General features: G+C 37.9%; 3 protein-coding genes across 7 annotated transcripts in view; 2 read left to right on the top strand and 1 right to left on the bottom strand.

Moving 5' to 3' along the window:
• The first annotated feature begins 730 nt into the window (after positions 1-730).
• aste1a (asteroid structure-specific endonuclease 1a) lies at positions 731-11,419 on the top strand. Of its 2 annotated transcripts, none has more exons than XM_042489665.2 (6): positions 731-2,706; positions 3,535-4,358; positions 4,909-5,208; positions 5,902-6,106; positions 6,228-6,372; positions 11,283-11,419. In XM_042489665.2, exons 1-6 carry the CDS (start codon positions 2,580-2,582, stop codon positions 11,383-11,385), a joined length of 1,704 nt encoding a protein of 567 aa, XP_042345599.2. In that variant the 5' UTR covers positions 731-2,579; the 3' UTR covers positions 11,386-11,419. The 2 variants fall into 2 exon arrangements, with proteins under 2 accessions (XP_042345599.2, XP_042345598.2); XM_042489664.2 differs by lacking the exon at positions 11,283-11,419 and adding an exon at positions 7,248-9,055 and having other exon boundaries at positions 744-2,706.
• A 2,591-nt stretch (positions 11,420-14,010) lies between these two features.
• atp2c1 (ATPase secretory pathway Ca2+ transporting 1) overlaps positions 14,011-27,297 on the bottom strand; it is a 51,091-nt gene continuing 37,804 nt past the window's right edge. For all 4 annotated transcript variants that reach the window (XM_042489548.2, XM_088084715.1, XM_088084716.1 and 1 more), the window contains exons 16-27: positions 23,101-23,205; positions 22,642-22,798; positions 22,383-22,553; positions 21,601-21,698; positions 21,078-21,128; positions 20,625-20,791; positions 20,469-20,537; positions 19,943-20,059; positions 18,987-19,134; positions 18,209-18,304; positions 17,937-18,078; positions 14,011-16,065 (exon numbers count right to left, since the gene is read on the bottom strand). In XM_042489548.2, the coding sequence (XP_042345482.2) occupies positions 15,941-16,065; positions 17,937-18,078; positions 18,209-18,304; positions 18,987-19,134; positions 19,943-20,059; positions 20,469-20,537; positions 20,625-20,791; positions 21,078-21,128; positions 21,601-21,698; positions 22,383-22,553; positions 22,642-22,798; positions 23,101-23,205 (1,446 nt within the window). In that variant the 3' untranslated portion in view covers positions 14,011-15,940. The remainder of the gene's footprint in view (positions 16,066-17,936; positions 18,079-18,208; positions 18,305-18,986; positions 19,135-19,942; positions 20,060-20,468; positions 20,538-20,624; positions 20,792-21,077; positions 21,129-21,600; positions 21,699-22,382; positions 22,554-22,641; positions 22,799-23,100; positions 23,206-27,297) is intronic.
• On the top strand, positions 23,289-27,294 carry LOC121945397 (nuclear factor 7, brain-like). Its single transcript, XM_042489549.2, has one exon. It carries the CDS (start codon positions 24,231-24,233, stop codon positions 25,509-25,511), a length of 1,281 nt encoding a protein of 426 aa, XP_042345483.2. The 5' UTR covers positions 23,289-24,230; the 3' UTR covers positions 25,512-27,294.

Raw genomic sequence — 27,297 nt, 5'->3', positions numbered from 1 at the left:
TTATCATAAGGACAAATCAAGTTATTATTATTAATTAATAATAAAACAATTTAATAATCTTTTTCAAAAGTAATCTTCATCATCATTATTTTGTTGGTAGTGGTGTTATGATTATCATTACTAATTTGTAAGTCATCATTTTAATAAGATCCAAATTTTATTATCATTAAATAATAAAATTGTATATATATATATATATATATATATATATATATATATATATATATATATATATATATATATATATATATATATAATTATCATTATCATTTTGTTATTATTATTAATTTCTAAAGTATCTTATGAATAAAGTCAAAATTCTATTAATAAATAATTTAATAATTAATAAAAATCTTGTTGTTATTATTTTGTTGTTTTCATTACATAGTATTACTACTAATTTGTAAGGTTTCCCATGACTAAAATATTAATTTAATTATAATTATCATTAATAATAATAAATAAAAAATAATGAAATAAATTTAAAAAATCATCATCTTGTTATTATTATTTCCCCTATTTGTTTAATATTACATTTTCATCCAGAACTTACAGTTAAAAGAATTTCCCTTTAAATTGGTTTTCAATCTTGTATTATAAGATGTTTATATTTGTTTACTATATTGTTTGACAACTTTGACAAATTCTATGTACTTACCTGTACCTCATGAATGTGTGTTTCCATACCTGTTCTATAAATTTTGAATAAAAAACAAAAAACAACTATTATTATTTATTTTGTAAAACTATTTTTAGTTGTGAATGCAACACAAGTACTTTAACATATGTTTACATATCACTATATTATCTCTATTACTTTAACGATAACATCACAACTCATGAAGTAGTAAAACAGAAAAAAATTAAATACAATTATTTTCATACTAACTGTGAATATCGTTTTTGCAGAAATAACATTATCAATACAGTTAATATTTATTAAACACGTTGTGAACATTTCATCATTTTCAGGTCATTATGCAAACTGGTTTCAGCTCGCAGTTAAACTGGACTCTGAATGCGTTGTAAAAATATTGCAGGAATGATACTGAGTCATTTATCAGCTGACATGTCACGTGTGTGAGACGTTTTTCAGAGCTGCAGTTTCTCGTCTCTCCTCTGGACTCCTTTCGGTTTCATTTTCCTTTTATAAACTCAAACCAGTTCAGCCACCAGTCTGAACTGGTTCAAGATCACTTTTAAAGAGCTGTGTGTTCCTTAAGTCAAGTTATTGATATGTAGTAGTAGACTGATCTAAGTACATTTACTCACATACTGTACTGAGGAACTGCACTTTATTTATCAGAGATGAGATATGGCTGTGTTGTGACTTCATTATTAAATAATATTTCTATATAATAAATCCCCCCCAGAACTAAAAATATTGGCTTTGATTTATTTTTATATTATTTAATTTAAGATAAGATTATAAAATAGAATGCATTGTAATAGAAAAATACCACTATTATAAAAACACATTTTACATCTTATTGCATCACTAATAACAATCTAATAATACATCAGTATCAAACACTCTAGTGGTGGTTTATTTTACTTAAGTATTGATCCTGCCTTTTATTTAATCTATTTTATCTCATTTTATTTCATTGCTTTGATGTTTGTGATATTACTTTACTATTCTATTTTTATTTATTTTTTATTTTTTGTGTATGTATTTAGGTTTATTTATAATCTGTTATTATTGGTATGATATTATTATTATTTTGGCCATTTTTTATTGTATTTTATTTTTCTGTGTGACTGTATCAGGGGATACATATTTGCACATTGATGTACGTGTTTACATAAATGTGTATACTTTGTTTTAATAAAAATAGTGTTTAAAAAACATCTCAGTATTTAAATGTATAAATAATTGCTTGACAGCCTTTCTCATAACTAATATTTTTAACAGCAAAATTCATCATTATTCTGGAAAAAGGGGTCGAGAGTAAACAAGGTGCCAACGTGCATAAAAAACATACAAAACACACATAAGTGTGATGACATGTCTGACATCCCTTTTTTTAAATTTTTACACTGTATTTTTCTTTTAAGTCTTATTTTTAATTAATTTTTTTTTTTTTTTAATTTTTAATTTTTTTATTAATTAATTTACTTTTTCTCCTGTTTGTTCGTGCTCTTTACACATAAGAATTTACAGGCACATTTTTCCAATTTTGTATTTGTACTCTGAAAAAACACAACTAACAAAATAACAAGCATAAAAATAGCGCTGTTCATCAGAAATAAAATGCCAGAAACGCTCCTGGCCAACAGATCGATCAGTTTGAGACAATTAAGATCATAAAATGACTTAAATATGCACTTTTTCTTTCCTCTAATCTTGCAAAAATATCCCAGTAATTAAATGTTGACCTGAATGTTTCCTCTGCACACACAGGTATGTTTTTATATGACCACATATCTATAAAAACAAAACGCCCTGCAGCAGCCTGCGGACCTGCACGGCTACAAACCTGACATGATGTCAGGAAAGTGAAACTTAAGGAAACAGAAACTTCAGCGCTTAAATTCGGTGTAAGAGCGGCGGGCTCCTCAGCAGACTCACATCCAGGATGGGGGTTCAAGGTCTGACCACTCTGCTGGAGAAGCACCGGGAGATTTACCGGCCCGTCTGGTTCAGGAGGAGCCGGCTGGTGATCGACGGCTGCAACATCCTGTACCTGCTTTACTTTAACTCAGGTAGGAGCACAAACTCTCAGCTCTGCTGCTTCCGATGACTTCAGACTGAAAAAAAAGTTTAAAACTGCAGCGGGAGATTTTAAGAAGAACTGACAATCATTATTAAGAAATTAGCGCATAAATAATTATTGCAATAAGCTATGGAAACATTTTCAAAATTATATAATGAAAAGTAAGTTACAAAACTAATTTAAGTACTTTTCAGTCACTTCAGTCAGTTTGCTTTTTTACATTAATAAAAAAGGACAAGAAAATTACTTGAAATTAGAGCACAAAAAGGAAATAAAAAGTACATAAAAAAAAGAACATGCACAGAAGAAAAATAGAATATAATAATCAGGAATGTATTAAAATAAGATCTTTTTTTCAATATTTCTTTTATAAAAATAGAACAATATTTATAATTTTCAGAATTATGTATCAAAATTTCATGTTATTTATTTTTTTGTTTTTTAAAAACTATTTTTCTTGTACTTTTTACTAATTTTGGGCTTTTTTTCTTCGTTTGTTGCTTGTTGCCCTCCTGTGTTTCAAAAGAAATCAAGCCAATTTTTTCAGGTTTCCAAGGGGTTAAATCTGCATGTGTTTATACTTTTTTGGGGGTAATTTCCATGATTTCTTGTACTTTTTACTGATTTGGGGCATTTTTTTTAAAATTTGGGTCACTTCTGTGGTTGCTTGTTGCCCTCCTGTGTTTTGAAAGAAATGAAGCCGATTCGTTCAGGTTTCTGAGGGTTAAATCTGTATCGCGGCGATGTCTTCTCCATCTGCACGACAAATTAACCCTTGAGTACTAATAAAGAAAGTGTCCTCTGGTTGGTTGTTCAGGTCTGGACCAGAGTCATGGCGGGGAGTACGCTGCATTTGAGGTTCTGGTTGAGAAGTTCGTCAAAGCCCTCAGAGACTGCGGGATCTCGCCGTACGTGGTGCTGGACGGAGGCTCCGACCTCACCGACAAGAAGCTCGAAACTGTGACGCTCAGAGCTCAGGATCGCATCAAGAAGGCCCATCGAGCAGCGGAGGGCAGCGGGGGAGGCATCCTGCCACAACTGGTCAAGATAGTGTTCGTCCAGACCCTGGCCCGGCTCGAGGTCCCGGTGGCCGTGTGCTACGGAGAGGCCGACCAGGAGCTCGCAGCCCTGGCCAACGAGTGGCAGTGTCCCCTGCTGTCCAATGACAGCGACTTCTTCATCTTCGACCTCCCGGCGGGGCTGCTGACCTTCTCGGACTTCGAGTGGGAGGCGGTGCGGCGGATCGGCTCGCAGAGCTACATCCCCTGTAAGAGCTACAACACCTCCAGCGCCTGCATCGTCCTCGACATCCGGCGCCAGCTCCTGCCCGCCTTCGCAGCCTTAGCCGGGAACGACTACGTGAAGCTGCAGAGGATGGAGGCGTGCATCCGCTGGGCTCAGTTCGCTCCGCCAGACTGCGGGACAGCGAGCCACCTGGAGGGGCTGCTCTGCTGGCTGAGGCGCTTCGACCGGCCCCGGGACGCCTTTGAGGCGGCGCTGGGGCTGATGGGAGAGCTGAGCAAGAAGAGACAAGAGGAGGTGCTGAAGGGCTTATCGCTGGGGATGAACGAGTACAAGGTCCCTCCCAGCACCCTGAAAACCTTCTTCATCCACGGGAAGGTGCCTCCTGCAAAGGAAGAAGTAATAAAATCCTTCTTTCCTTCCGTCATATCTTTAAAAATTTTAAAAATATATTATAATTTTTTTTTTTCCAAAGATAAGGTTAGGGTTTTTTTTATTATTTTGGTGGGCCTGCAGGTTTGGAGGACATGATTTCTTTAAAAAAGTTTACATCAACAAGAATTATTAAAGAAAACAAATCCAATAAGTTTAAGAGAATAAAAATTGGCAAGAATTTTTACAGAAATCACCCAAATAAAATTAAGAAACAAAAAAAGTCCACAATAAATCAAGTTTTTAAATGTCAGATTTTCAAAGGAAACAAAATTGCAAAAAAATTCAATTAATTGCAATTTCAATTAATTCAATAAAAATCCGCCTTCCTGACCCGCAGCACGTTTTCTTTAAAAATCTCTGTTAAAATAAATACGAGATACAGTCATTGTCCAACGTCTCCACATCCCAGAAACTCTGCTAAAACTGAAGTACTTCAGAAACTGCAGTACCTGATCACCTGCAGCGCCGTACCGACGAACACACGAGTAAATGTACTTGTTCTGTCCTCCTGGAGGTGGCGAGTCTTGTCCCGTCCTGGACCCGGCTGATGCTGACGCAGGCCCGGCTGGCGCCAGACGTCCTGGACGTGCTGCTGCTGCGGCGGCTGAAACTCAGTATCCCCGTGGACCACGCCGACATGCCCAGCGCTCACCGGATCTCCAGGCCGCTCCGCCAGGTGATGTACGGGCTGCTGCTGGGAAAGGGGACGGCGGTGACGGAGAGAGACAGAGACGGCCTCCAGCTGAAATTCATCCCCGTCCAACCTGTCCTCACAGCGGCCACGAAGGGGCTGAAACTCAACTCACTGGATAAGGTGAAGCAGCGGAGACAATGTCTTTCATAAATGATACCACAACTACACATTTCAGTTTTAAGTTTCTAGGATTTCTGGACGTGTCTAGAACATTTCTAGGATTTTAAGACGTTTCTGTGATTTTTGGACATTTGTGGGATATTATGGAAGTTTCTAGGATTTCAGGACATTTTTAAGATTTTAGTAAATTTCTAGGATTTTAAGACATTTCTGGGATTTTGGGATATTTCTAGGTTTTGAGGCCATCTCTCAGATTTCAAAACATTTCTAGGATTTTAAGAAGTTTCTATGATTTGAGGTCTTTTGTGGGATTTTAAGACGTTTCTAGGATTTTTGGACATTTGTGGGATATTAGGGAAATGTCTAGGATTTCAGGACACGTCTAGGATTTTAGGAAGTTTCTAGGATTTTAGGAAGTTTCTAGGATTTTAGAACATTTCTGAGATATCAAGACATTTCCAGGATTTAAGGACATTTCTGGGTTTTGAGGCCATTTCTCAGATTTCAGGACATTTCTGGGATTTTGGGACATCAGGGCTAGCTAGGACCTCTATAACATAATATAAATATTCAATATTGCGACATTTGTGTGCAATAACTCGTGCTGTCTTTGTTTCATGTTTAAATGTCGCTGTGTGGGATAAACACAGTTGCAGCGAAAATGAGCTCACATTAACCCTGACTGCTCCGCAGGCGGAGCCCTCTCAGCGTCTGCAGGTGTTACTGGAGGCTCTGGGAGTGACTGAGGCCTCTCTGAGCGGCCTGCCGCCGCAGCTGCGCCTCGTGGTGGCTGCCACCTGCTACTGGCTGCGGAGAGCCGAGCCTCCTCCAGAGGAGGCGCTGCTGAAGGCGCTGCTGCTGGGACTGAGCACTGGAGACACGCTGAGACACAGAGCAGGTGGACACACAAACGCACCGCGACACCTGAGCTCATGATCTGAACTGCTCAGGTGTCTCTGATGCCTGAGTTAGTTTTCCGTCAAATATGATGGACTGATTGTGGTATTTATGTGTTTCAGATCTGCGGCTTCGAAATCACCAACGCAGACAACAGCTGGACGTGGTCGTGAATCACGCCTTCAACGAATGGCAGACCTGCCTGAAGGTCGGCTTCCAGCTGAACCAGCTGCTGAACTTCCCGTTACCTGAACCACAGATCGCCAGGTGAGACTCACATTTCAAAGAGTCCTGATTAAGCACACACCTGTGAACTAATGACTGATTAATCAGACACACCTGTGAACTAATGACTGATTAATCAGACACACCTGTGAACTAATGACTGATTAATCAGACACCTGTGAACTAATGACCGATTAATCAGACACACCTGTCAGGTGGACGGAGTATCCTGGAAAAGGAGAAGTGCTCACAAACAGTGTTTAACTAATTTGTGACCAAAATTTGAGAAAAATAAAACTATTGAGTGCATAAAAGTCTTGAACCTGTGAAAAATGGGAGCAAAAACAAGTGTTTTGGTCAGGATAATATTGGCATTTCAATGACTTTTTTAGGACTTCAAGGCAAATCCTAATGACCATACATTAGCTGAAACGACCTTTAAAAATGTTCCCCCCTTTTTTCTCTTGAAAGATTTTTGGTAATTTGGGTTTGGAAGGAATATTTTCTTTAAAAAATAAACAAAAAATACACAATTTATCACAACCAGAAACTGCAAAAACAGAAATTATTGGAGGATTTTCACATTTTCAACAGTCCTTAAAACCAACCATGTGTTATTATACAGATTTGTAAAACAAAATTACATGAATTTTCCAAAACCTTGAGGGTATGTTTACTTTTCTAAAACTTTTCCAGGTTTTTCATGACCTTACAAATGAAACTAAACTAAAACTTCCAAACACTCTAAAAACAAACTAAAACTGAAGACTAAAATAACAAAAACATTACGTGAAGCGTCAAAACTTTTGTAACTTGAGTTGTCCTAACTAGAAAATAAAAAAATGGACTCACAGGTGACGGCTGGCTGAACTCCGGCTGATATTAAGTCTCCGTCTCGTCCCTCTGATGTTGTCCAGGTTGTACGAGGGGACGTTGGTCCACCAGCTGGTCCACAGGATTAGGGCCGGAACAAAAATGAGGCTGTTTCCAAAGAACGATCGCTCGAGTGTGACACTCTACAAAACGATGCAGGCCGTCGTCCACCAGTTTCACTCTCAGGAGTCGCCGACGCCATCAGAGACTCTGCAGAGAGCGGCGGCTCCGCAGCGCCAGCCTCTGGACGACCTAACCGCCAACCTGCAGCAGCTGTTCCTCCTGTACGGAGACAGCGACGAGGAGGCTGTGACCGAAGCTCACAGCTCGTTCCGAGTTCAGGAGGATCTGCATCTAAACGACACGGTGTCGGTGAAAACTCGCTACAAAGCTAAAAGTCGGAGCAACCGCTGCAAGAACCCAGAAGTGGCCCGTAAGGAGGATTGCCGCGGCCGAGACCTCCTCTGAGCACAGATTTCACTTTAAAGGGAGAGTTTGGATGTTTTTAAGCAACAGTGGCCCTTTTTACACAGAGATGGCACCGGAGAGTCTCTATGAAGTCCCGTCTTTCTGCCAAACAACGTCAAACAACGCTGGCACCACGCCGCTCCAGTGAGTGATTTTAGGCAGCATGCCGGCATTGCAGAAAGAATAGAGGCGTGACGTTTAACAGGACATCATCGGACTCTAGTGTGACAGACAACATACGCGTCAGCAGCGCTTAATAAACAACAACCAATAATCACCAAACGTCAATAACCATCATCTCTGTTATATAGCGGCGGACCTCGTCCTCTGCTCGTGCGGTAAAGAGCTCATGATTGTTTAAACAATTTTGGCTTCAGCTTAGAGACATAGTCTCCCCAACGTGTCCCGGGTCTACCCCGATCCTTTCTTTTTTCTTGAAAACTTTTGCTGATTGTTTTTTCTTTAAAAATTTGTGTGCTTTTAAGAAGATATGTTGATGTTTTGCTTTTTTTTAAATTATTTGAAAAATTTCAGCAATTTGTATTTTTGGCAATTAATTTTCTTTGAAAATCTTTGGGCCAAACGTGCAAAATTGACACAATTTACCAGCCAGAAAGTGTAAAAACATTGGGTTTTTTTTTGTTTTTTTTTAAAAAAAAAACTATGTACTAATTGTGGACATTTACAGCAGCTGTTCTTCTTTGAGGTAGCTGCTAACCGTGTTCCGTCGCAAACATAACACGCCATTAAAAAAAATCACAGTTCTCCTGCCATTAATCCCATTCTGCCGGCTGTCCGTTTTACATTTCTTTAATTTTGCGATGTTCCTACCTCCGCTGTCGGCTCAAAGGTGAGGCAGCTCGGTCCCCTCAATCTGTGGCGGTACGGTTGTTTGTGTGATTAATTCACACATCAGTTTATTTTTTCAAATTGCCGTTTTTGTCTCGAGCACTTTCTAACATCATTATTATCCGGCGACAGAGTGTGACGACGTTTTTTTTCTCAGTGGAAGTTCTATTTATAGCAGCACTTTATTTAAAAACATTTTTAACATTCAGGTATCTTAATCTTTTGTAAAACTTCTATTCCTGTTTTAAAACGTTGAGAACTGATATTGGAATCTTTTTTATTCGGAGATCGATTCACGTCTACATTTTTTGTGTGAACGCAGACAATCTGGGATACACACACACACACACAAACACACATATGTAAACTAACAAAAACATATACATGTATAAACAATTATTCATAAATATATAAATTCTATAAATCATTTAATTAACCATTGAGACTTGAGCATATTGGTTTGACTTCTTTTTTTAAAAAATAAGTTATATGTTACAAATTACAAACTACCTGGAATTTAGAAAAAGTTTTTTTTTTTTTTTAAAAAAGAGTAAAAAATAAATAAAAAAATAAACTGAAAAAATATTAATATAAAGATAAAATAATTACAAACTTACACACAGATTGTCAGTCTGTTCACCCAAATAATATTGACACAAATTTATCTCCATACAAATGTCACAGCATGAGGAAAGTGTGTAGGAATTTAAACTCTGAAATGTTAAATCTCTCGTTTTATGGTGTAAAACTATTTAATTTCTGTGTTACATTTTGACATTTTAATAAACTTTAAACTCTGCTGCTCAAACTGCTCCTGTGAATTCATGTATCTACAAAATGTGAATAAAAACAAAGCGAGCTTATTTAAAAGACATATAAAATTTTAATATACATTTTATTCTCATCCACAAACACACACGCAGCATAAATAAAACAGGAGAAAGAGGTGCGACTTGTTCTCGGCAGTCGTTTGTCTGTTTTCGTGGATTTTTCACACACAAATAAAAAACAGATAAAACTCGTGCTGAGAGTGAAATCAGCCGGGACGACGGAGAGAGAAGCATCAGAAACAGTATTCCACAAGTTTGATTTATTAAATATTCAAGTTGAAGTGTTTACTGTCTCACAGACTTTATATGCACTTTTTAAATAAAGATATGAAATGTTTGTCTGTATATAAACGCCCCATTTTAAATGTGAAACTGCTTGTTTTGTTTCAGAGCCTCACTGTGAGAAGGCTGCACTTTTAAAATAATGGTTTCTCCAGAAAAAATAAAAATAAAAAAATCTGGTGTACAGGTCACTTAGACTATGTAGCCATAAATATGTGGACACCTCCACACACAGTAGTGTATCAAAACAACGTTCATTATGTTGAATTATGACTTAATGTAGTTTTTGTATGAGACGTATTTCTCTATCGCTTTATTATTTTTATTCTTTCTCTTTTTATGAGTAAATTGTTTGGTTTAAAGAATGTCAGAAATTTGGAAAAATGCTCGTTGTAATTTCACTAAGCCGAAAGATGTATTTCATTTGTTCAGAATATTCAGTTCACAATGATACAAAACAAAGAGATTAAGATTCGACACGTCTGAGGAGCTGAAACACGGGAATGTTTGACATTTTCGCAAAAAAAAAAAAAAAAGACAGGAAAAATAAATTCATGAGCAAATTTGTTATATTTAGATTTAATGATTAATTGCCTGAGAAAACTCTCAGACTATTTGGTTTTATTTTTCATCAAATGCCAGAAAATATTGGTGGCTTATTATTTTATTATGTTACATTTTAAAAATAAAAGTTTAAATTTTTTTTTTTTTTAAATTACTACAATACATTATCAGATTTGTTGACGTTTCATTTTTGTCGATTGAATTATTGATAAAATGTTTAGGAAACTTTTACAGAGTGTTATTTCTGGTTTCCGTTTAAAATAAAACATTACAGCCGAATAATGAAATAAAACCGGCAAGTTATTTATAGTCCTCTTTAGTTAGTCTGGATACAGTGAACTTTTCTGTAAATTTAACCTTTAAAATATGTATTTAAACTTTAAACTGCTTTGATTTAGATGATTACAAAGGAGGCTGAGAACCATATTTAAAAAAATCCTAAATTTCCAGATTGAAGTCATCATATTAAGAGAATTAAGTTGATTTCAAGAAAAAAGTCATAAAATTACAAGAATGAAGTCATAATTTTCAGTATAAAAGCTGAATGATTAAACTCGTATTATAAAATAACTAATCTAATCACATGTATTTGGATTTTCTATTTCAATTTTTGAGTTTAATCATGTAATATTACAACTTTTTTTTCTCAAAATTACCGCTTTATTTTTGGAATATAATAACTTTATTTCTTGACATTACGATTTTATTCTCATAGTATTATGAATATTTTCTCTAAATTACAACTTCAATCAATATTATGAGAATAAAGTTGCAGGCTTCGGAAAAAAGGTCATAATATTATATCCCTATTCTCGAAATCTAAGATTTTTTTTTCTTTAACATGGCCCTAATCCTCCTTTATAATATTACAGCTGCAGCTTATGATTATTTTCACTATTGATTAATCTGCTGATATTTAGAAAAAAAGAAATCGCTCCTTTCATAAAACTCTCCAAAAGTTTGGTGGCATCGTTAGTGTTCTTGTTTTGTCCAACCAAACCTAAAAATATTTTCATTCACATTTAAGACGCTCAGACTTGAGGGGAATGTTTCGCTGATTAATTCTCTGTCGATTGACTGTTTCAGCTCCACTGCAGCCCTAACGAGCTCCTGCCAGCCAATCAGCTTCCAGAGAAAAACACCTGCGACCTGCGGCCCCCGAAACACAGCACGCACAGAGAGCATATAACAAGCGTTTCTGAATGTCTTTAAATCGAGAGACAAACTTTCACCTATTTTACAATGTGAAATGTACAAGCTGACTCAGAAATCCCATCTGGATGGATGAAAACAGGTGAGAGAGAAAGAAAGGACGCAGGACACGACGGAGATCACGTGATCCGTAATGCGAGTTCATCACAGGAGAGAAAACGTCGACTCTGCTGCGTTTTTTACAACCTGAGTTTAGAGTTTCTCATAATAAAAAAATCTGCTGCAGAATAACGAGAAACAGAGCAGAAACAGGAGCAGTCAGATAATCAGTAAAGACTAAAAATAAGTTTAGGAATATTATCTCATCTACAGTCATTATCATCTCTACTGCTAATCCTGGTGACAATTAAAAAGATAATACTTAAAAAGATAATAATAATAATGAGCGATAGAAAATCATTAATTTGGAAAAAATATATATATAGAAAACTATATTTATAATTGTTTTGATATATTTAAAATTGGGTTACAGAAAAACATTTATATTTGCTTTTATTATTCATATATATATTTTTTATTTTCAGCTCATTTTCACTCAGGCCATTTCCTGTTTTTATTCTTTTACTTTCTGTTTTGCTAATTTCAGGTAATATTCTTGCAACTTTTAACCAACTGTTTAACTTCTGGTTATGTTGCTCAGTGATTTCTTTCCATGTTTTGGAAAGAAATCAAGCCAATTTGCTCGTGTGTCAAAGTTGGTAAAATTATAATTACTTTATTCTATTTTTTAAAAGATTTCTGTTCCAGTCTGTCATGATTATTGAGAGAGAAAATCCAGTAATTCTGTCCTTTAGAGAGGAAAAATTAAATCACTATAATTCCAGCAGCACAGTTATAAGCCCACACACTGCAGTTTGTTTTAAACTTGTCTGACTGCTCCTGTTGCGTTACTAAAATCTTTTTTGAATTATTTTTTCCTTTTTTAAATTATTTTGCTCAACAGACCACTTTAAAAAAACTTCTATAATAAGCAGCTTATGTTGTTGTTAGACTTGTTGTCCAGTGAGACATTAAATTGTGACATTAAGAGCTTTAAAAACACGTTACGACATCTGCAGAAATATCATCAGGAAATTATGGAAAAGCTACAAAAACAAAAAAACTCAGGTTGTAAAAACAGTTAATCTCCTTTAATATCTTTTTTTTTAATGGTTTTGATTTGTGCATTCAGAATTAAAATCTCGCCATGTTTGATTGTTTTATCTTTTTAGTGACACCGTGTTTCAGATCAAAAGCTGCTCTTGTTGTTTCCATGAGAAAAATCATCTTTTATTTCATATTTTGATTCATAACAAATAAAATGTTTGATCCAAAGATTAATCTTCATTTTCAGACTCATTTGCAAAATATGAAATAAAAAAAAAATAAATAAAATTTTTGGAAACATGACAGCAGAGTGACAATATTCTCTTTTCTGGTGTTTATGTTTTTTTTTTTACCAACACCTGATGTTCAAAAAAATAAATAATCAACTACATTTCCCAGAAAGCACCGTGTTTTCTATGTGTTATTCAGAGAGCGAGAGCGGAAGTAAATCATGAGCGGATGAGACAAGAGATAAAAAAAGGAAAATAAAACTTAAATGCTTTTTAAAAATAACTTCTGAAACAGATTAAACAGATGTGTCAGTAAAGGGCTTTTTTCCACGGAGGTGGAGATAATGACGACTCTAAGGCACACGATGAGAAAGCGTCGTTACTAAAGGATCTGTACCCTGCAGCGACCGCGTCAGTACAGCTGTGTTTGGTGGTTTTTGGGGCCTAATATTTCACATCAGGATGATTTTTTAATGGCCCGGAGAAGTCGCTCGCCACCACGGACACGTCGTTATGTACGAGGCGGCGAGTGCGAAGGAGCTTAAACATGACAGAGAAGAGTTTGTCATCAGCTGCACAACTAAAACCAGAGTTTAATTTAAGTAAACTAGTGTGTGGAGGAAGAAGCATGAAACACAACGTGTGGATCACAGAAACAAGCCTGCAGAGTGGAGGTGTAATGGCACTTTTTGTCCTCCTAAACCGTTTTTGAGTTCATAGTTAACAAAAACAGAAAATGTGCATCGATGTTTCACACAGTGTGTCTCTTTACTGACGGCAGATTCAAACCAGGACAAAAACATTAATATCTGGTCAGATTAATATCATTTTGATCCAATTTTACCATTTTAGATTTTATTCTTATTCAGATAAAATATCTGTATCGCAGCTTGTGTTTCCACAACGTTAAAATAATTAAAATAACTTTTGCTTCTTTTGTTTATAAGTTTATAATTCTCAAATAGCATACATATATTTTTTTTTTTTTAAGTTGTTTTTACGTCAACATTAGAATGGACTGAAGCAGGTGCCAACATTCATATTAAATTTTATTTTATTTCATTAATCAAACAAGCTGCTGTATCCTGATGTTAATACATTTGACAAGTTTGATTTTCTATTTCTTTAACAAAATTAAACAAAAAGATCTCAAATTCAATTTTCATTTTCCTTTTTAAACAAGCCTAATTACTGCCAAAATTAAAATTAAATTAATATTAAATTGATAAATTTTATTTCAGTCTACCCCAAAACAAAGGACTATCTCAAAAATAATAATAATGACATTTAATGTGAAACAAACTTTTATTTATAAAACTGGCAGACAAAACGACATCTTGGACTTCATTCAGCAGGTATTTGTTACAATATGATGATTTAACAGTCTATAGACCTTTTGATTTAACGCAAAACTTTGTCCATTGTTAAGTGAAAGTAATAGTTTGATTTGATTAAATGTTTTTTTTAATATTGGCAGTCCCAGACTTCCATATAAGAAAACATAAAATTAAAGCTTTATATTCTCTACGTGAACAGATACGTTCTTTATGTGCACACAGCATCAACGACAAAAAGTCTCAGTTTTCTTTAGATAACTGACTATATGTAAATGTTTCAGCACTTTAGTTTTACAGCAGATATTCAGACGTGTGTACGGAAGCTGACGGCTATGTTAGACATTATTTTTTTTAATGCCGTTATCTTAAATCACAAAATTATTATTTCATTGTCTCAAAGTTTTCTCATGATAACGGGGTTAATTTATGTAGATTTTTGTCAAAACAAAAGGCGAATTTCTTGAATGAGGGATAATTTATCACAACAAAGCCACTTTTTTTTCTTAGGATCACAGAAAATTTAGAAAACAAAAGTAGTTTTTTTTATAATAAATGATCTTGAGGAATCTGCCTTTTGATTTCTGAAGAATCGACATATATTAACCAATAATCACAAGAAAACAAGCTTTGTTATCTCAAGATTACAAGATAATCAATTACTACAAAACCACTTTCATTTTCTTAAGGTCTTGAGGAAATTAGAAAACATGTTTTTTCTTTTTTTTTTTTAAATGATAAATGACCTCGAGGATCAAGGATCGACATAAATTAACTCCTTATCACAAAAAAACAAGCTTTGTTACTGAGATGATTCATCATCGGAAAACCAAATTTGTTTTCTAAAGACCATGTGCAAATTAGTAGAAAAAAGTTTTTTTGTGATAAATTACAAAAACAAAAGCCGTTTTCTCTCAGTAAATTATCTTGTGCGTTGTGTTTTTTTTTTTAAAGAATTGACATAAATTAACTGGATATCACAAGAAAAAAACCCTTTGTTTTCTCTGGATATTTTTTTCTCAAATTTTTGGGAAAAATAGAAAACAGAAGTTGTTTCCTCGTGATAAATTAACTTCTGGCCTTTTATTTTCTCGAGAATTGTTAAACTGTCATCTCAAGAAAACAAGCTCTGCCGTGTCAGGATAATGAAATAATTCAGTTGTGATAACGGCATTAAAAAAGGTTGTTCTCGGCTTCTGTACTTGTACTCCTCTGTTATATGTTAAAAAAATGGAACCAAAATAAAAAAACATTTTGTTTTCCCCGCCGAGTTAAAACTTTGTGTAACTGACTGTTTTTGTACCGTTACACCTCCACTGATAAACTGTAAACCACCTACAGAGGAATCAAAACAAGAAGTTACCGTATTCAACCGTGAAAAGCGAGCCGAACCAGTGGTCAACACCTTCTAGATACTGGATTAAAAAAAGAAGTCTGGAAGAGAATTGCACACGTCTCTAGCCTGGATTCTCCAGAGGGATGTCTTAACGAGGACGTCCTATAAATAACGAGGAGTAAACGTTGTCGGTCTGTGGCGGTTTCCCGGTCAGGAGTCTACAAAAAGCTGCTGCGGAGCCGAATTAAAGCCCTGCGCTCTGGTACAGGGTCGCACCTCCCAGCAGCTATCACCCAGTTTAACCAGCCCAGTCCGCTAACTCGCCTCCCTCAGTCCCGTCCCCCTTCCCCCGAGGCTGGGAGCTTCCTCCAGTCCCAGACCAGAGTTTCTCCAGAGGAGGAAAATCCCACAAGTCTCAGTCTTAATTAGTCAGTGCCATCGGTTGTGAGATCCTGAAAGCCGTCCCCCTCGTCCTCCTCTTCGTCCTCCAAACCTCAGAGTCCTGCCGCCCGGACAGCGGTTTTGGTGGGAGGAGGAAGAGGGGGGTCATACCTCGTGGAAGCAGTCGGAGGGCGGGCTCTTCCTCTCAGCTCCCATACGCCGCTCCACCATCTTGATGACCTCAGACACGACGCACACCGAGGAGGTGAGGGACACCAGGAACAGCAGGTCTGCACCAGATCACAACAAAAAGGGTTAAAAAGTGCAGCAGAGGGGGGCCGATATTTTAAAAAGCAAACTCAAGACCTACCTTTTTAGTCCGGCTTTTATTTAAACTTTGGAATATTTATAAATTTTATTGTATTTTATTTTGTGCTGTTATCTAATCATTTTACTTATTTATCTTTTATTATTACTATTAAAGCTGGGCGATATGGAAAAAAGTCTTATCACGATAATTTTTTTTATATCAGTCGATATCGATTTATATCATGATATACATCAAATCACTATTTCTGTCGAGCTTAAAGGTTCCTTTGACTCCTCAGTGAGATATGAAGATATCATCAGGTTAATTTCGGTTTAAATATTTATTTTCTGTCTGACATTGAAAATGACAAATATACTGTAGAACAGCATCACCAGCTGGAGGACCTATTCTACTAAAACTCACAGAGGTCCAGGTACTAAAATCTCCTCCCAGCAAAGGTCCGAGCCTCAAACCTAAAATCAATATCACCATTAACTGAACATTTTACTTTGATTACAATTAATGAACGATTTGCTTTTTTTTTTGTGGTTTGTTTTTTGCCCTCATAGTTCACTGACAGTGTCATGTGACCATGGTGTGTTACACTGTAATAAACATATGATTTATTATTATTTATTAAACTTTCCAGCATTATATAAAAATGAAAAGCTCCATCTTAAACAAACTTCAGGTAAATTGAAGCACATTGTGCTGATAATAGGCCGACCTCTCCTGACTGCAGGACTCTGACTTCAGCTTCTGTCAAACTTCTGTGCTGTTAATCATTTTACTCAGGAATTGAAAACTTTTGAGTCGGCCTACTTCTCCTATAGCTGCCGACATCCTGCCGACATTCACAGTTAGAGAAAGGCTGAAAATAAGCTCATGTGCTTGTGGCCCCGGGCCCCAAAAACATTACATCCCCTGGTAATAATAATGAGAGCTCAGTGCGAGCGGCTGGATGAGACACGGAGCGATGCGTCCTGGTGTTTCTAAATAATTCATCCAAAGTCTGATTAAAGCTGAAACTAACACAAAGTCGTCTGTAGAAGTCTGAAGAAGTCGCTTTCACCTCTGCAGATGTGTCTTTCAGACACTTTGGTGCTGTGAGGAGAAGCTGCGCTCTGTTTGTCTGTTAATTGTATCTTTTTATTCTGTCTTGATCCTGCTTATTATTATCATAATTATCACTGCTCTGTGTTTACTGCCTTTAATTTGTTTCTGTATCTTTGTAACAAGTTTCTGCCTCTGATCTCGTCTTTAATTCTGCCTCTGATCTCGTCTGACCTTTGTTCGGCATCATTGACTAACTTAAATTTTTTCCATCACCTCTGGGGTTTACGGCCTCGACTTTGCTTTGTTTGTCAAAGCACTTTGGAAACAGTTTTTATAGGTGCTATATAAATAGTTATTAATATTATGAATTATTACTTAGCGCTGACTCTAGGTGTGGCAGTGAGCTTATTCTATATCTAGTATTCTGGCAGTGACGTTTTTTTTGGTCACCCTTATTGGATTTTCGACCAAACATTTGCTGTTAGGGCTCCTCAGCTGTGGGCTGATCCGCCTGAGGATCTCTGGCTTGCTACATCGCTATCTCACGCTGATTTTTTAAGGTCAAACTGTTTTATTCAGTGTTTGTACCAGTTTTAATCACCCGGTCTGTTTGTTTTGGAGAGGAAAACACCTCTGTGGATAATTCAGCTCCGGTAAAAACCTCCTGAACAATCAACACCGAAGGAATTCAAACCGGGAGAAGCTTCAGCTGGCTGCAATCTGCAATGTTCACCACTAAAGCCCCCTAAAACTTCCTTTAACCTTTGGTGTAATAGTGGAGTGAAATATTCTTACCAAAGATGCTGAGGCTCTCAGTCTGGAAGATGCTCTGCAGAGGAGGGAAGTAGATGACGAGCAGCTGACCCATGATGGAGGCCAGGACGGCGTAACAGAAGGTCCTGTTACTGCACAGACCCATCTCATGTACCATACGAGTCTGAGAACACACACACACACACACACACACACACACACACACACACACACACACACACACACACACAGTAATGAGCTACACTCAGAGGAGCTTTTTCAGCACCTGTCAGGTGTGTCTGACGGTTGGTTACCTGTGAACGGGAGCTCAGAGCGTTGAACATGTCAAAGAAGACGAAGCAGGTGAAGGTCATGGTGGTGTCTCGAGGAGTGATCATGTTGTCCTGCAACTGAAACACAAAAAAAATATTTTTAAAAAAAGTATTTATTTATTTATTTTTTCAAAACATACTGACAGTAACAAACTGACATTGCAAAAATGTCAAACCAATTTAAATTACGAATAACTAAAAATTTAATTTAAACACAATAAAATAAAATTTTCACGACGATTCACATAAAAATATAACTCATAAAGTTAAGAACAATGCAATAAAAGCAGATAACAATATCTCCGAAAATAAACATTTTATACATATATTTGTATTTAAGGTTTTTTTCCAGGCGCATAGAAAAAAAAGACGGTAAAACAATGTTATAAATGTGTGATTATGAGTGAAGTCAACACAGACAAAAACATCTATTTAGGAGCTTACTAGAAAATCTCAATTAATAAGAATGTTTTCTATTAAAGACGAGCCATTTGTTTATCATTTATGTACAACAGTCTGGTAAAAATAAGGGGTTAAAAACTGGAGGTGAAGAGTGTCACACACCTTTTACTCTTTGATATTTATCTAATTTTTTATATCTTATCGACATCTTATCTCTTCTTTGGTTCTAACAAACTCATCTCACTATTTTTTACACCAGTGCTTGTATATTATTCTTATGTTGTACATATACACGTTTTTTACGTCACAAGAGAGAAAAAAAGACTTTTTTTGAGACATCATCAGAAAAGTGACCCACCTCTCTCCAAAAGACAAACAGCGTCCCGCAGACGATGATGAGCGCCGACACCAGCACTTTGGTGAGCAGACTGCGAGTGATGATGCTGTCTTTGACGTTTCGAGGAGGCTGTCTGATCACGTCCCGGTCCACGGGCTCCACGCCCAAACTGACAAAAAACACACGCTCAAACCTTCATCTTTTTAACTTCATAAAACCAAAGTGAGAATGTCTCAGGTCGTTTCGGGGCCAGAAATCTCCTTTCAAAAAGAGGCCCATTATTTTTTGGTTTTACCACGAAACCGTCAAAACTGAATATAATTTAAAATATACATTTACCACACTTTTAATAAGCCAATGTAATTTTATCAGGGGATGACCACAGAAACATATACACCAGAGTACACTGGTTTAGTTTTTGTTTTGGTGTCTTTTCTTGAAGGGAGCAGATGGATACTATTCCTCTTTGTTTTTTTTACCCACCTCAATGCTGTTTCTCCTTTATCATTGTAATAAGTTTGAAATTAAATATTACAAAAAAAGTAATTTAACCAGCAAACAGCACCAAAAATCTTTTTTTTGAGATTTTTTTTCCTTTCTTTTTTCTTTTTTTTTTTTTACATTTTATTTCAATGACTAAATAAAATAATAATAAATAAATAACAATAATAAAAAAAAATTAACAAAAATAAAAATGATTTGCAAGACTCAACATTAAAACAATAATCTGGCTGTTCTCATGCACTTTTCATACCTTTTCCAATAAAAAGTAAAGCACCAAAATTTGCATACATCCCACATAATGATGAGCCAGTAAAACCTACATATTTCGCTTTGTGTTACTTGCCTAATCCTGAGCTCTGTACCGTTACGTAGTTAACGTAACGGTACAGAGTAAAACAACCAAGATGTGAAAGTTTTTTACTGTGTGAATACATAAGCTGCTCAACACTACACTTCCCATGATGCCCCTGTACCTCTGAGCAGGAGGTCCGTCCATGATGATGTTGATCCACAGGATCTGCATGGCGTTCAGCGGGTTTGGGAAGTTCATCAGCGTCGCCAAGGAGATTAGTGTCAGAGCTGCGATGCTCCTGGAGACCAGCAGGAGGGAAAAGGAGCGTCAGCTGGGACTAAAACTGAGCAGCTAACTGTATTTGAGGTGGTTAACCCTTTGAAAACTGGCTTGATTTCTTTGAAAAACATGGAAAGAAAGCAATGAGCAAAGGGAAAGGAAACAAATTTAGGGACCTGAAAAATGTTTTAAAATTATAATTCCCTAAAATAATTTGTGGAACATTTGCACTTGTTTGCTCTGGGTTCAAATATTCAAAGACTTGAGAAAAAGTGTCTAAAAGCAGCAAAAAAAAAGATGATCCTGGTTTCAAAGGGTTAAAGTAAAAGTATGTATTTGTCTTTCGTAGTATGTCTTTCATATCCTGTTGGTTATTTTAATCTACAGCGATGCATCGTATCCTATGAGATCATCACGTTTGGACTCACGTGCTCAGCTGGAAGCGGACAAAGTTTTTAATGTTGTTGTAAATTCCTTTTCCTTCCTCGATGGCCGACCTGGAAGCAGAAAACAAAACTCTTCATTTCTGCGGTTTTAAAGGAGCCTTGAAGGTTTTTATAGCCGGCGTCTGTTCGTTCGCTCACATGATGGTCTGGAAGTCGTCGTCAACCAGGATCATGTCGGCCGCCTCCTTGCAGACGTCGGTGCCCGTCTGGCCCATCGCCACGCCGATGTCAGCAGCTCTCAGGGCCACTGCGTCGTTCACCCCGTCGCCCGTCATGGCCACCACGGCGCCGATGTTCTGGAGGGACTGATGAGAACCGAACTTTAACTTTTATATGCTGACTGACAGTAGTGAAGGAAGTATTCAGATTAGTTAATGTACTTAGTTCATTAGAAAAATCCTGCTGACTAATAAACTACTTCATCTCTTTTGCATTTCTGTATATCATTTTTTACAGTTTTGCATCGAATGTTTGCATGTAAATATATTATTTAAATATGGGCAAATATCACAGAGATGATTTTTTAAATTATTTGTGCAAACTGAATGGCTGCAAAAGCTGCAAAAATTGTGTGTAGTTCATCCTGCTCACCTTGACGATCTTCAGCTTGTGTCGGGGACTGGCTCGATAAAACACGGCTATCTGCAGAGACAGGAGACGACTTTAATTAGACATAGGTAGACGTATGCAGAAATAATTGCAGTATGTTCTGTGATATTTACTTTTTAAAAAAAAGGTGCAGCTCTGTTCTGTTTGCACCAGCGGCTCATTAGGAAATTCACAGTGACAGAATCAAACTACATCTGAGCGCATTTATTTTTAGCACCAGGGTTTCTTCTTCTTTTTTTGCCTGTATTTACACATGAAACCACATTGAAGCTTCGAGCTGGAAGAAAAACTGAATATATCTTCATATTTATTTGCGGACAATCATAACTCACTGTAACGCCCTTTTCTTACATAGAGATCGAATTATAGAGCCTCGTCTTCAGCTCGGAGGGTAAAGAGCTCCTAGATGTCACCTTTTTCCTAATTTTGTAGACATTTTCGGCCGCTGTTCTCTTTCTTTGAGTTAGCTGCTAAAATAATTGTGCAGAAGTAAAGCCATTCTCACTCTGGGGACGACTTGTGAAAGCCGCTGCAGGTCCAGCTGGTCTACCTCGTCTCCGGACAAACACTGACAGCCTTTAGAGTACAGACCCAACCGACTGGCTGCAAGGCAAAATAATACAAAACGTTTCACTCACAGAGGCAAAATAATACAAAACGTTTCACTCAGAGGAAATTCAAGGAGATTTACATCATAAAAATTTAAAAATACAGAAGAAGAGAGCATAAAACAAGCTCCTAAAGCCCGTGGAAACGTGGCTTGAAATAGTAAAAATGCACATATTAAATCAAAGTCGAATGTCTCATTGAGTATCTATTGAGTAACCCCCTTTTTAATTTTTTTTAAAATTCTTAGTAATTCATTTCATCTTTGAAATTTAATTTCTCCAGTTTATTGTATACCTGTATCCTTTATCATGTTTTTATATTTCATTGCTCTGTAAATTACTTAGTATTGTGCTGTTGTGTGAAATGCGCTGTACAAATAAAGTTGCCTTTTCTTGCCAATGTGCAAAAATCTGAGTAAAAATAAATGTTCCCCACTTTTACAAAACACTTATCACTTTCAGTTTGGGAGTGAGTATGTGTGGATATAAGCACTTTGTTATGACATCATGGTGATTCATTTTTTTAATTTTAACTGTTTTCCTTCCTGCGTTTATAATTTACAAACAGGTGGAGATTTCATCATTTTCTCTGCCTCCCCTGATGAGTCTGATGAACCTTTTTTGGATGATAAAACCTACAAACTGTGATTTTATCACACGGCCTGTTGTTCTCTCTCACCTATGGACACGGCCGTCTCCTGGGAGTCTCCCGTGATCATCTTGATGGCGACTCCAGAGTTGATGAGCGTCCCCACGGCTTCTTTGACCCCTGACCTCGGGGGGTCGATGATGCCCACCAGACCCAGGAAGGTCAATTTACCCAACTCAGAACCCGACGCAAACGCCAGGACTGACGGAGGAAACAGACGCAGACGTGTTCAGAGTTTATCTGTTTGTCGACATAAACAATAAGCTGGCAAACATCTTCTTCTCTTTACCTCTGAGACCAGCTGAGCCCATGTAGCTGATCTGCTGCTGGTACAGCTCCCTCTGCTGGTGAGTGAGGGACAGTGCGGCTCCTCTGCTGTTGTAGGAGCTGCAGAGGTGAATCACCTGCTCGTACGCACCCTTCATGAAGTAAACTCCAGGTTTATCCTGAGGAGGGGAGACAAAAAGCAGAAACAAAGCTGAGGACAGAACAAAGTAAATGTTGGCAAGACAGAGAAGCAAAATGCAAAGCAGCTCCAGTCAATTTTTCCATATTTTATATATATAAATTTGAAGGAACGTTAATCGGACAATTCATGGCTGCATGTTAACAGGAACATTAGTGGAATATCGATATTCATTAGTCATAAAAACAGCTTTGTAGGAATGTTTTTCAGAATAAGGGCAAAATCTGGAATATTTTGTGCATGTAAACGTGGTGATGGATTACGGGTGGAGGAGATGCCGACCTGCAGGGTGCGGTGAACGCAGCGAACAGCCATCCACTTCTGCTCTGAGGTGAAGGGGTGCTCCTCCAGCCGCACGTACTCCTGCTGCAGGCTCTCCAGCCCCATCTGGAAGACAAAAGCACAGCTGGATCAGAGACACCGAACACACTGACTGAGCACGCTTGCATGATGTTAGAAAAAGTTGAATTATGTGATAATACGACTAAAACTGAACTTGTAAACTGGACGTGTAAAACATGTAAACACGTTAGTCTGACTGAAATCACAGTCAGACTGAAATCACACTACATTAAATTTCTCAGAGTTCTGCACGCGCTCCTCGTTGCTGCGCCGGCCTCCCTCTGTGGTTAGAGATGGGGACTGTTTGTTGCCAAACTATTTCAACAAATGCAAATTACAACTGCGATGAAAATAAATTTGGTATCCGAATTTTATGTTTTTTATCTGTTACAAACTTCTGAACCATAGTGTATTTACAAACCTACACATGCATTCACACTGTCACTGTCATCTTTGGTTATTTACTGATTTACATAATTGTAAAATCTTCCTCTCTGTTGCTGCAAGCTGTTTCACTTTGACTTCTGCATGCAAACACAATGATCAGCAGCTCGCACAGTGAAGCTCACGCTGCTGTTTTGTTTTCGTTGCGTTGGTATCACCGGTGTTGTCATGGTTTTGTTTTTCTTTGTTTTACTGTTGTTGTCATGGTTTTGCTTGTGTTGATGTGACTGTTGTTGTGGTGGTTGTCATGGTGACAGTTATTTTTGCTTGCTACAACACTTGTTTATGTTTCTGACTAATTATTAATCAGTTTGGAATGAAATTTTACATGACAAACTGTAATTATGACGCTCTGCTCATCACCTGAGTCACCTGAGAAACACCAGGAAACAGCTCCTTATTCTGCCTCACTGAGACGACACGCTCACACACAAACTGAGAGACGGACGATAAGATTCACCTTCAGACGAGAGAGACATCTACAGGAGGGATACTGGGAACACTGGAATACTGCCATTTTAACCCCCTGCTGACTAAACACTGAGATTTTTAAGATCAAAGTCAGAGTAACTTTCAGGGACCGGAGCGACTGAGCTGCTGTGTTTTCAGCTTCACTCAGAAGCTAAATGTCTTCCAGATCAGAGGACGATCTCTGCTGTTCTGTCTGTCAGGACGTCTGCAAAGATCCTGTCATCCTGCCGTGCAGCCACAGCTTCTGTAATGTTTGTCTGCAGAGCTGGTGGACGGGGAAAGATGTCTTACGGTGTCCAGTTTGCATGAGAAAATATCGTCACGGCGAGCTGGAGAATCTGTGTGTGAGCTTCTTCCATGAGAGAGGTTTGAAACCTTCAGAGGCTCCCAGATTCAGACCTGTTTATGAAGCTGCACGAGACAAAAAGAAACTTCAGGAATCTCTGAAGCCTTTAAAGGAGAAGTTAGAGGATTTTGAAGACATTAAAGTGAAGTTTGAGCAAATGGCAGAATACGTTCACGTCCAGGCCCGGCGCACAGAGATGCGGATTAAGGAGCAGTTTAAGAAGCTTCACCGGTTTCTGGAGAAGGAAGAGGAGGCCAGAATGGCTGCACTGAGGGAGGAAGAGGAGCAGAAGAGTCAGAGGATGAAGGAGGAGCTGGAGGCTCTGAGCAGAGAGATAGCAGCTCTTTCAGACACAGTCAGAGACACAGAGGACGAGCTGAGAGCCGAAGACGTCTCATCCCTGCTCAACTACAAGGCTGCAGTGGACAGAGTCCAGCAGCGCCCCCTGCTGGAGGATCCACAGCTGCTCTCAGGAGCTCTGATAGACGAGGCCAAACACCTGGGCAACCTCACCTTCAACATCTGGAACAAGATGAAGGACATGGTCTCCTACAGTCCTCTGATTTTGGACCCAAACACAGCTGGTGAAAGACTCGTCCTGTCTGAGGATCTGACCCGCGGGTGGCGAGGAAACAAACAGCAGCGCCCTGATAATCCAGAGAGGATGGACTACTACTGCTGCTCCGTCCTCGGCTCCCAGGGCTTCAACTCCGGGACTCACAGCTGGGACATCGAGGTCGGAGACAGCAAAGGCTGGACACTGGGTGTGTTAGCCGAGTCCGTCCACAGGAGAGGACACATAGAGTGTGGATTATGGAGGCTGTGTTTCTCTTTCGGTGTGTACTACGCCTTATCCCCGTCACAACAAGACACGAATGTCCGAGTGCAGAGGAAGCTCCGGAGGGTCCGAGTCAATCTGGACTGGACTGGAGGGAAGCTGTCTTTCTCCGATCCCGACACCGCCACACACATACACACCTTCACACACACTTTCACTGAGAGGATGTTTCCATTCATTAACAATGTGGACAATCTGCCACTGAAGGTTTTCCCGCTGAAGGTCTCTGTGAGTGTACAGCAACATAAATAGATGATGACCATCGCTATTTTCCTCTTTTTTTATATGTTTTTAGCTACTGTGTTTGTCGTATTATCCATGTCCCAAATAAAGACATCAATCAATCAATCAGTATATTTCAAGACGTACTGTTGTCTATGTTGCGTGTGTTGTCTTAATGATGCCGTTGGTTGTCACTTGTTAGGATGTTTAAGTAAAGAGACAAATGACAAGTGAGAAAATTTTGACTATAAAGTAAAATATGTCAACATAACGGATAAATAGTACAAACCAACAACTTTTAAAATAATGTGGAACTGTTTTTAGTCATGTCAAAGTTTATTATTCATGGTCTAATCAGTACATTTGCCTCCACACTAATTTTGTATTTTTACTTCAGTTTGAGTATTTCAGTATGTTACAGTCTGTATGTAATAAATGTGTCAGTGTGGAAATGATAAAAATGTAAGTAAATAATATCAAATCGTGAAATGGAAAAACAGTTGCAGAGACAAAAATGAGGCTCTTTCTGTATTTTCTCAGTGACTCAGTGTGTTAGGGACGCTGACTGGTCCACAGTGGGAGACACACTGAGCTCCCAAAAGTCCCTTCACATAAATGTGGAACCAGTTTGGCTCATTTAAACATGAAAATGTGACGCAGAGAAGAGATCTCTTACCATCCGACAGCAACCAAAACATAAAAATTAAGAATTAAACATCAGCGCGCTTTAATGTATAAAAAACCGACATTAATAGTCATGGGTAAGCTGTGTGACTCATCTCCCCAGTTACACCAGTAAAGGGCAGGCGGAGGACGGGCGTTCTGCCTCAAGCTACAAGACATGAAATGAGGACGAAGGCGTCTGTTCTTCTTCATCCTTCAGGCTCAGATTTGTCTTTTCATCGTTAGAGGTTTCCTCATTATGAGATGATGTAACGTGGTGGACACGCTCCGCTGTGACCTGAAGTCACAGTGACGGAGAGAAAAAGCTTTCTGAGCTGCAGCGAAGAAGATCTCTGCACAAAGGAGGCGTCACTTTAAAGTCTAACACAAACTAGAGAAGTGCACTCAGGTGTGTTTTTTGGGAGTAGGGTGGGGGATCAGGGGCTGCAGGGCAGGCTGCATGTACAACATGTGCAGTATGCATGACACACACACACACACACACACACACACACACACACACGCACACGCACACGCACACAAACACACACTAACACACACTAACACACACTAACACACACAAGAGAAAAACACATGATCCCCTTCAGGCGTACACCCGGAGGAGATAACCAACAGTGTTTCCGTCTTCCCTCCAGACCCGAGTTTCTGTCAGTGTGAAACCTGCCTGAGGGAGCGTCCTTGTGGTCTAAAATGTGTCCCTGTTTCTTTGTTGCATGACATCCCGTCTTTCTCTAGAAACACCTCCTCTGTCTCTACTAGTTACTTCTACCAAAGGCAAAATAATTAAATAAATTCACCATGATAGGTGTCGTGTTTCATATCGTTAAGCTCTTTCTGATACTGGTCCTGATTTTGTGATATTACTGAATTTAAATGGGAGAAGAAATCCAAATATATTGAGAAAAAACAAATGTATTTTCAGCAGATTTATTCTGCCTTTAACAAACTGATGAAGAATTGTCTGATATTTCTTACACATTTGCACGTATCTTGTGTGTAAAAAAAAAAAGCATACCAGTGTTGATTTTGTCCTAGAAAACTGTCTCTCTTTTGTGTGCACACCCGTAGACCCAGCGTGAGTCCAGACTGAATGAAACTGAGGGTTCAGGTTCAGTGGTCAGTGTGTGTTTTT

Source organism: Plectropomus leopardus, chromosome 11, assembly GCF_026936395.1.
Source record: "Plectropomus leopardus strain MGB_pleo_1.0 chromosome 11, ASM2693639v1, whole genome shotgun sequence".
NCBI classification, from domain to species: domain Eukaryota; kingdom Metazoa; phylum Chordata; class Actinopteri; order Perciformes; family Serranidae; genus Plectropomus; species Plectropomus leopardus.
Note: the sequence above shows the minus strand (reverse complement) of the source record. Positions and strands in the feature narration are given on the sequence as shown.

What these genes read in the sequence shown, in the direction of transcription:
- LOC121945397 (XM_042489549.2), top strand. Translation starts at nt 24,231, where the DNA reads ATGTCTTCCAGATCAGAGGACGATCTCTGCTGTTCTGTCTGTCAGGAC.
- aste1a (XM_042489664.2), top strand. Translation starts at nt 2,580, where the DNA reads ATGGGGGTTCAAGGTCTGACCACTCTGCTGGAGAAGCACCGGGAGATT. An exon ending in TGCCTCCTGCAAAGGAAGAA is followed by an intron (nt 4,359 to 4,908) that starts GTAATAAAATCC and finishes GTCCTCCTGGAG; the next exon opens with GTGGCGAGTCTTGTCCCGTC. An exon ending in CCTGAACCACAGATCGCCAG is followed by an intron (nt 6,373 to 7,247) that starts GTGAGACTCACA and finishes GATGTTGTCCAG; the next exon opens with GTTGTACGAGGGGACGTTGG.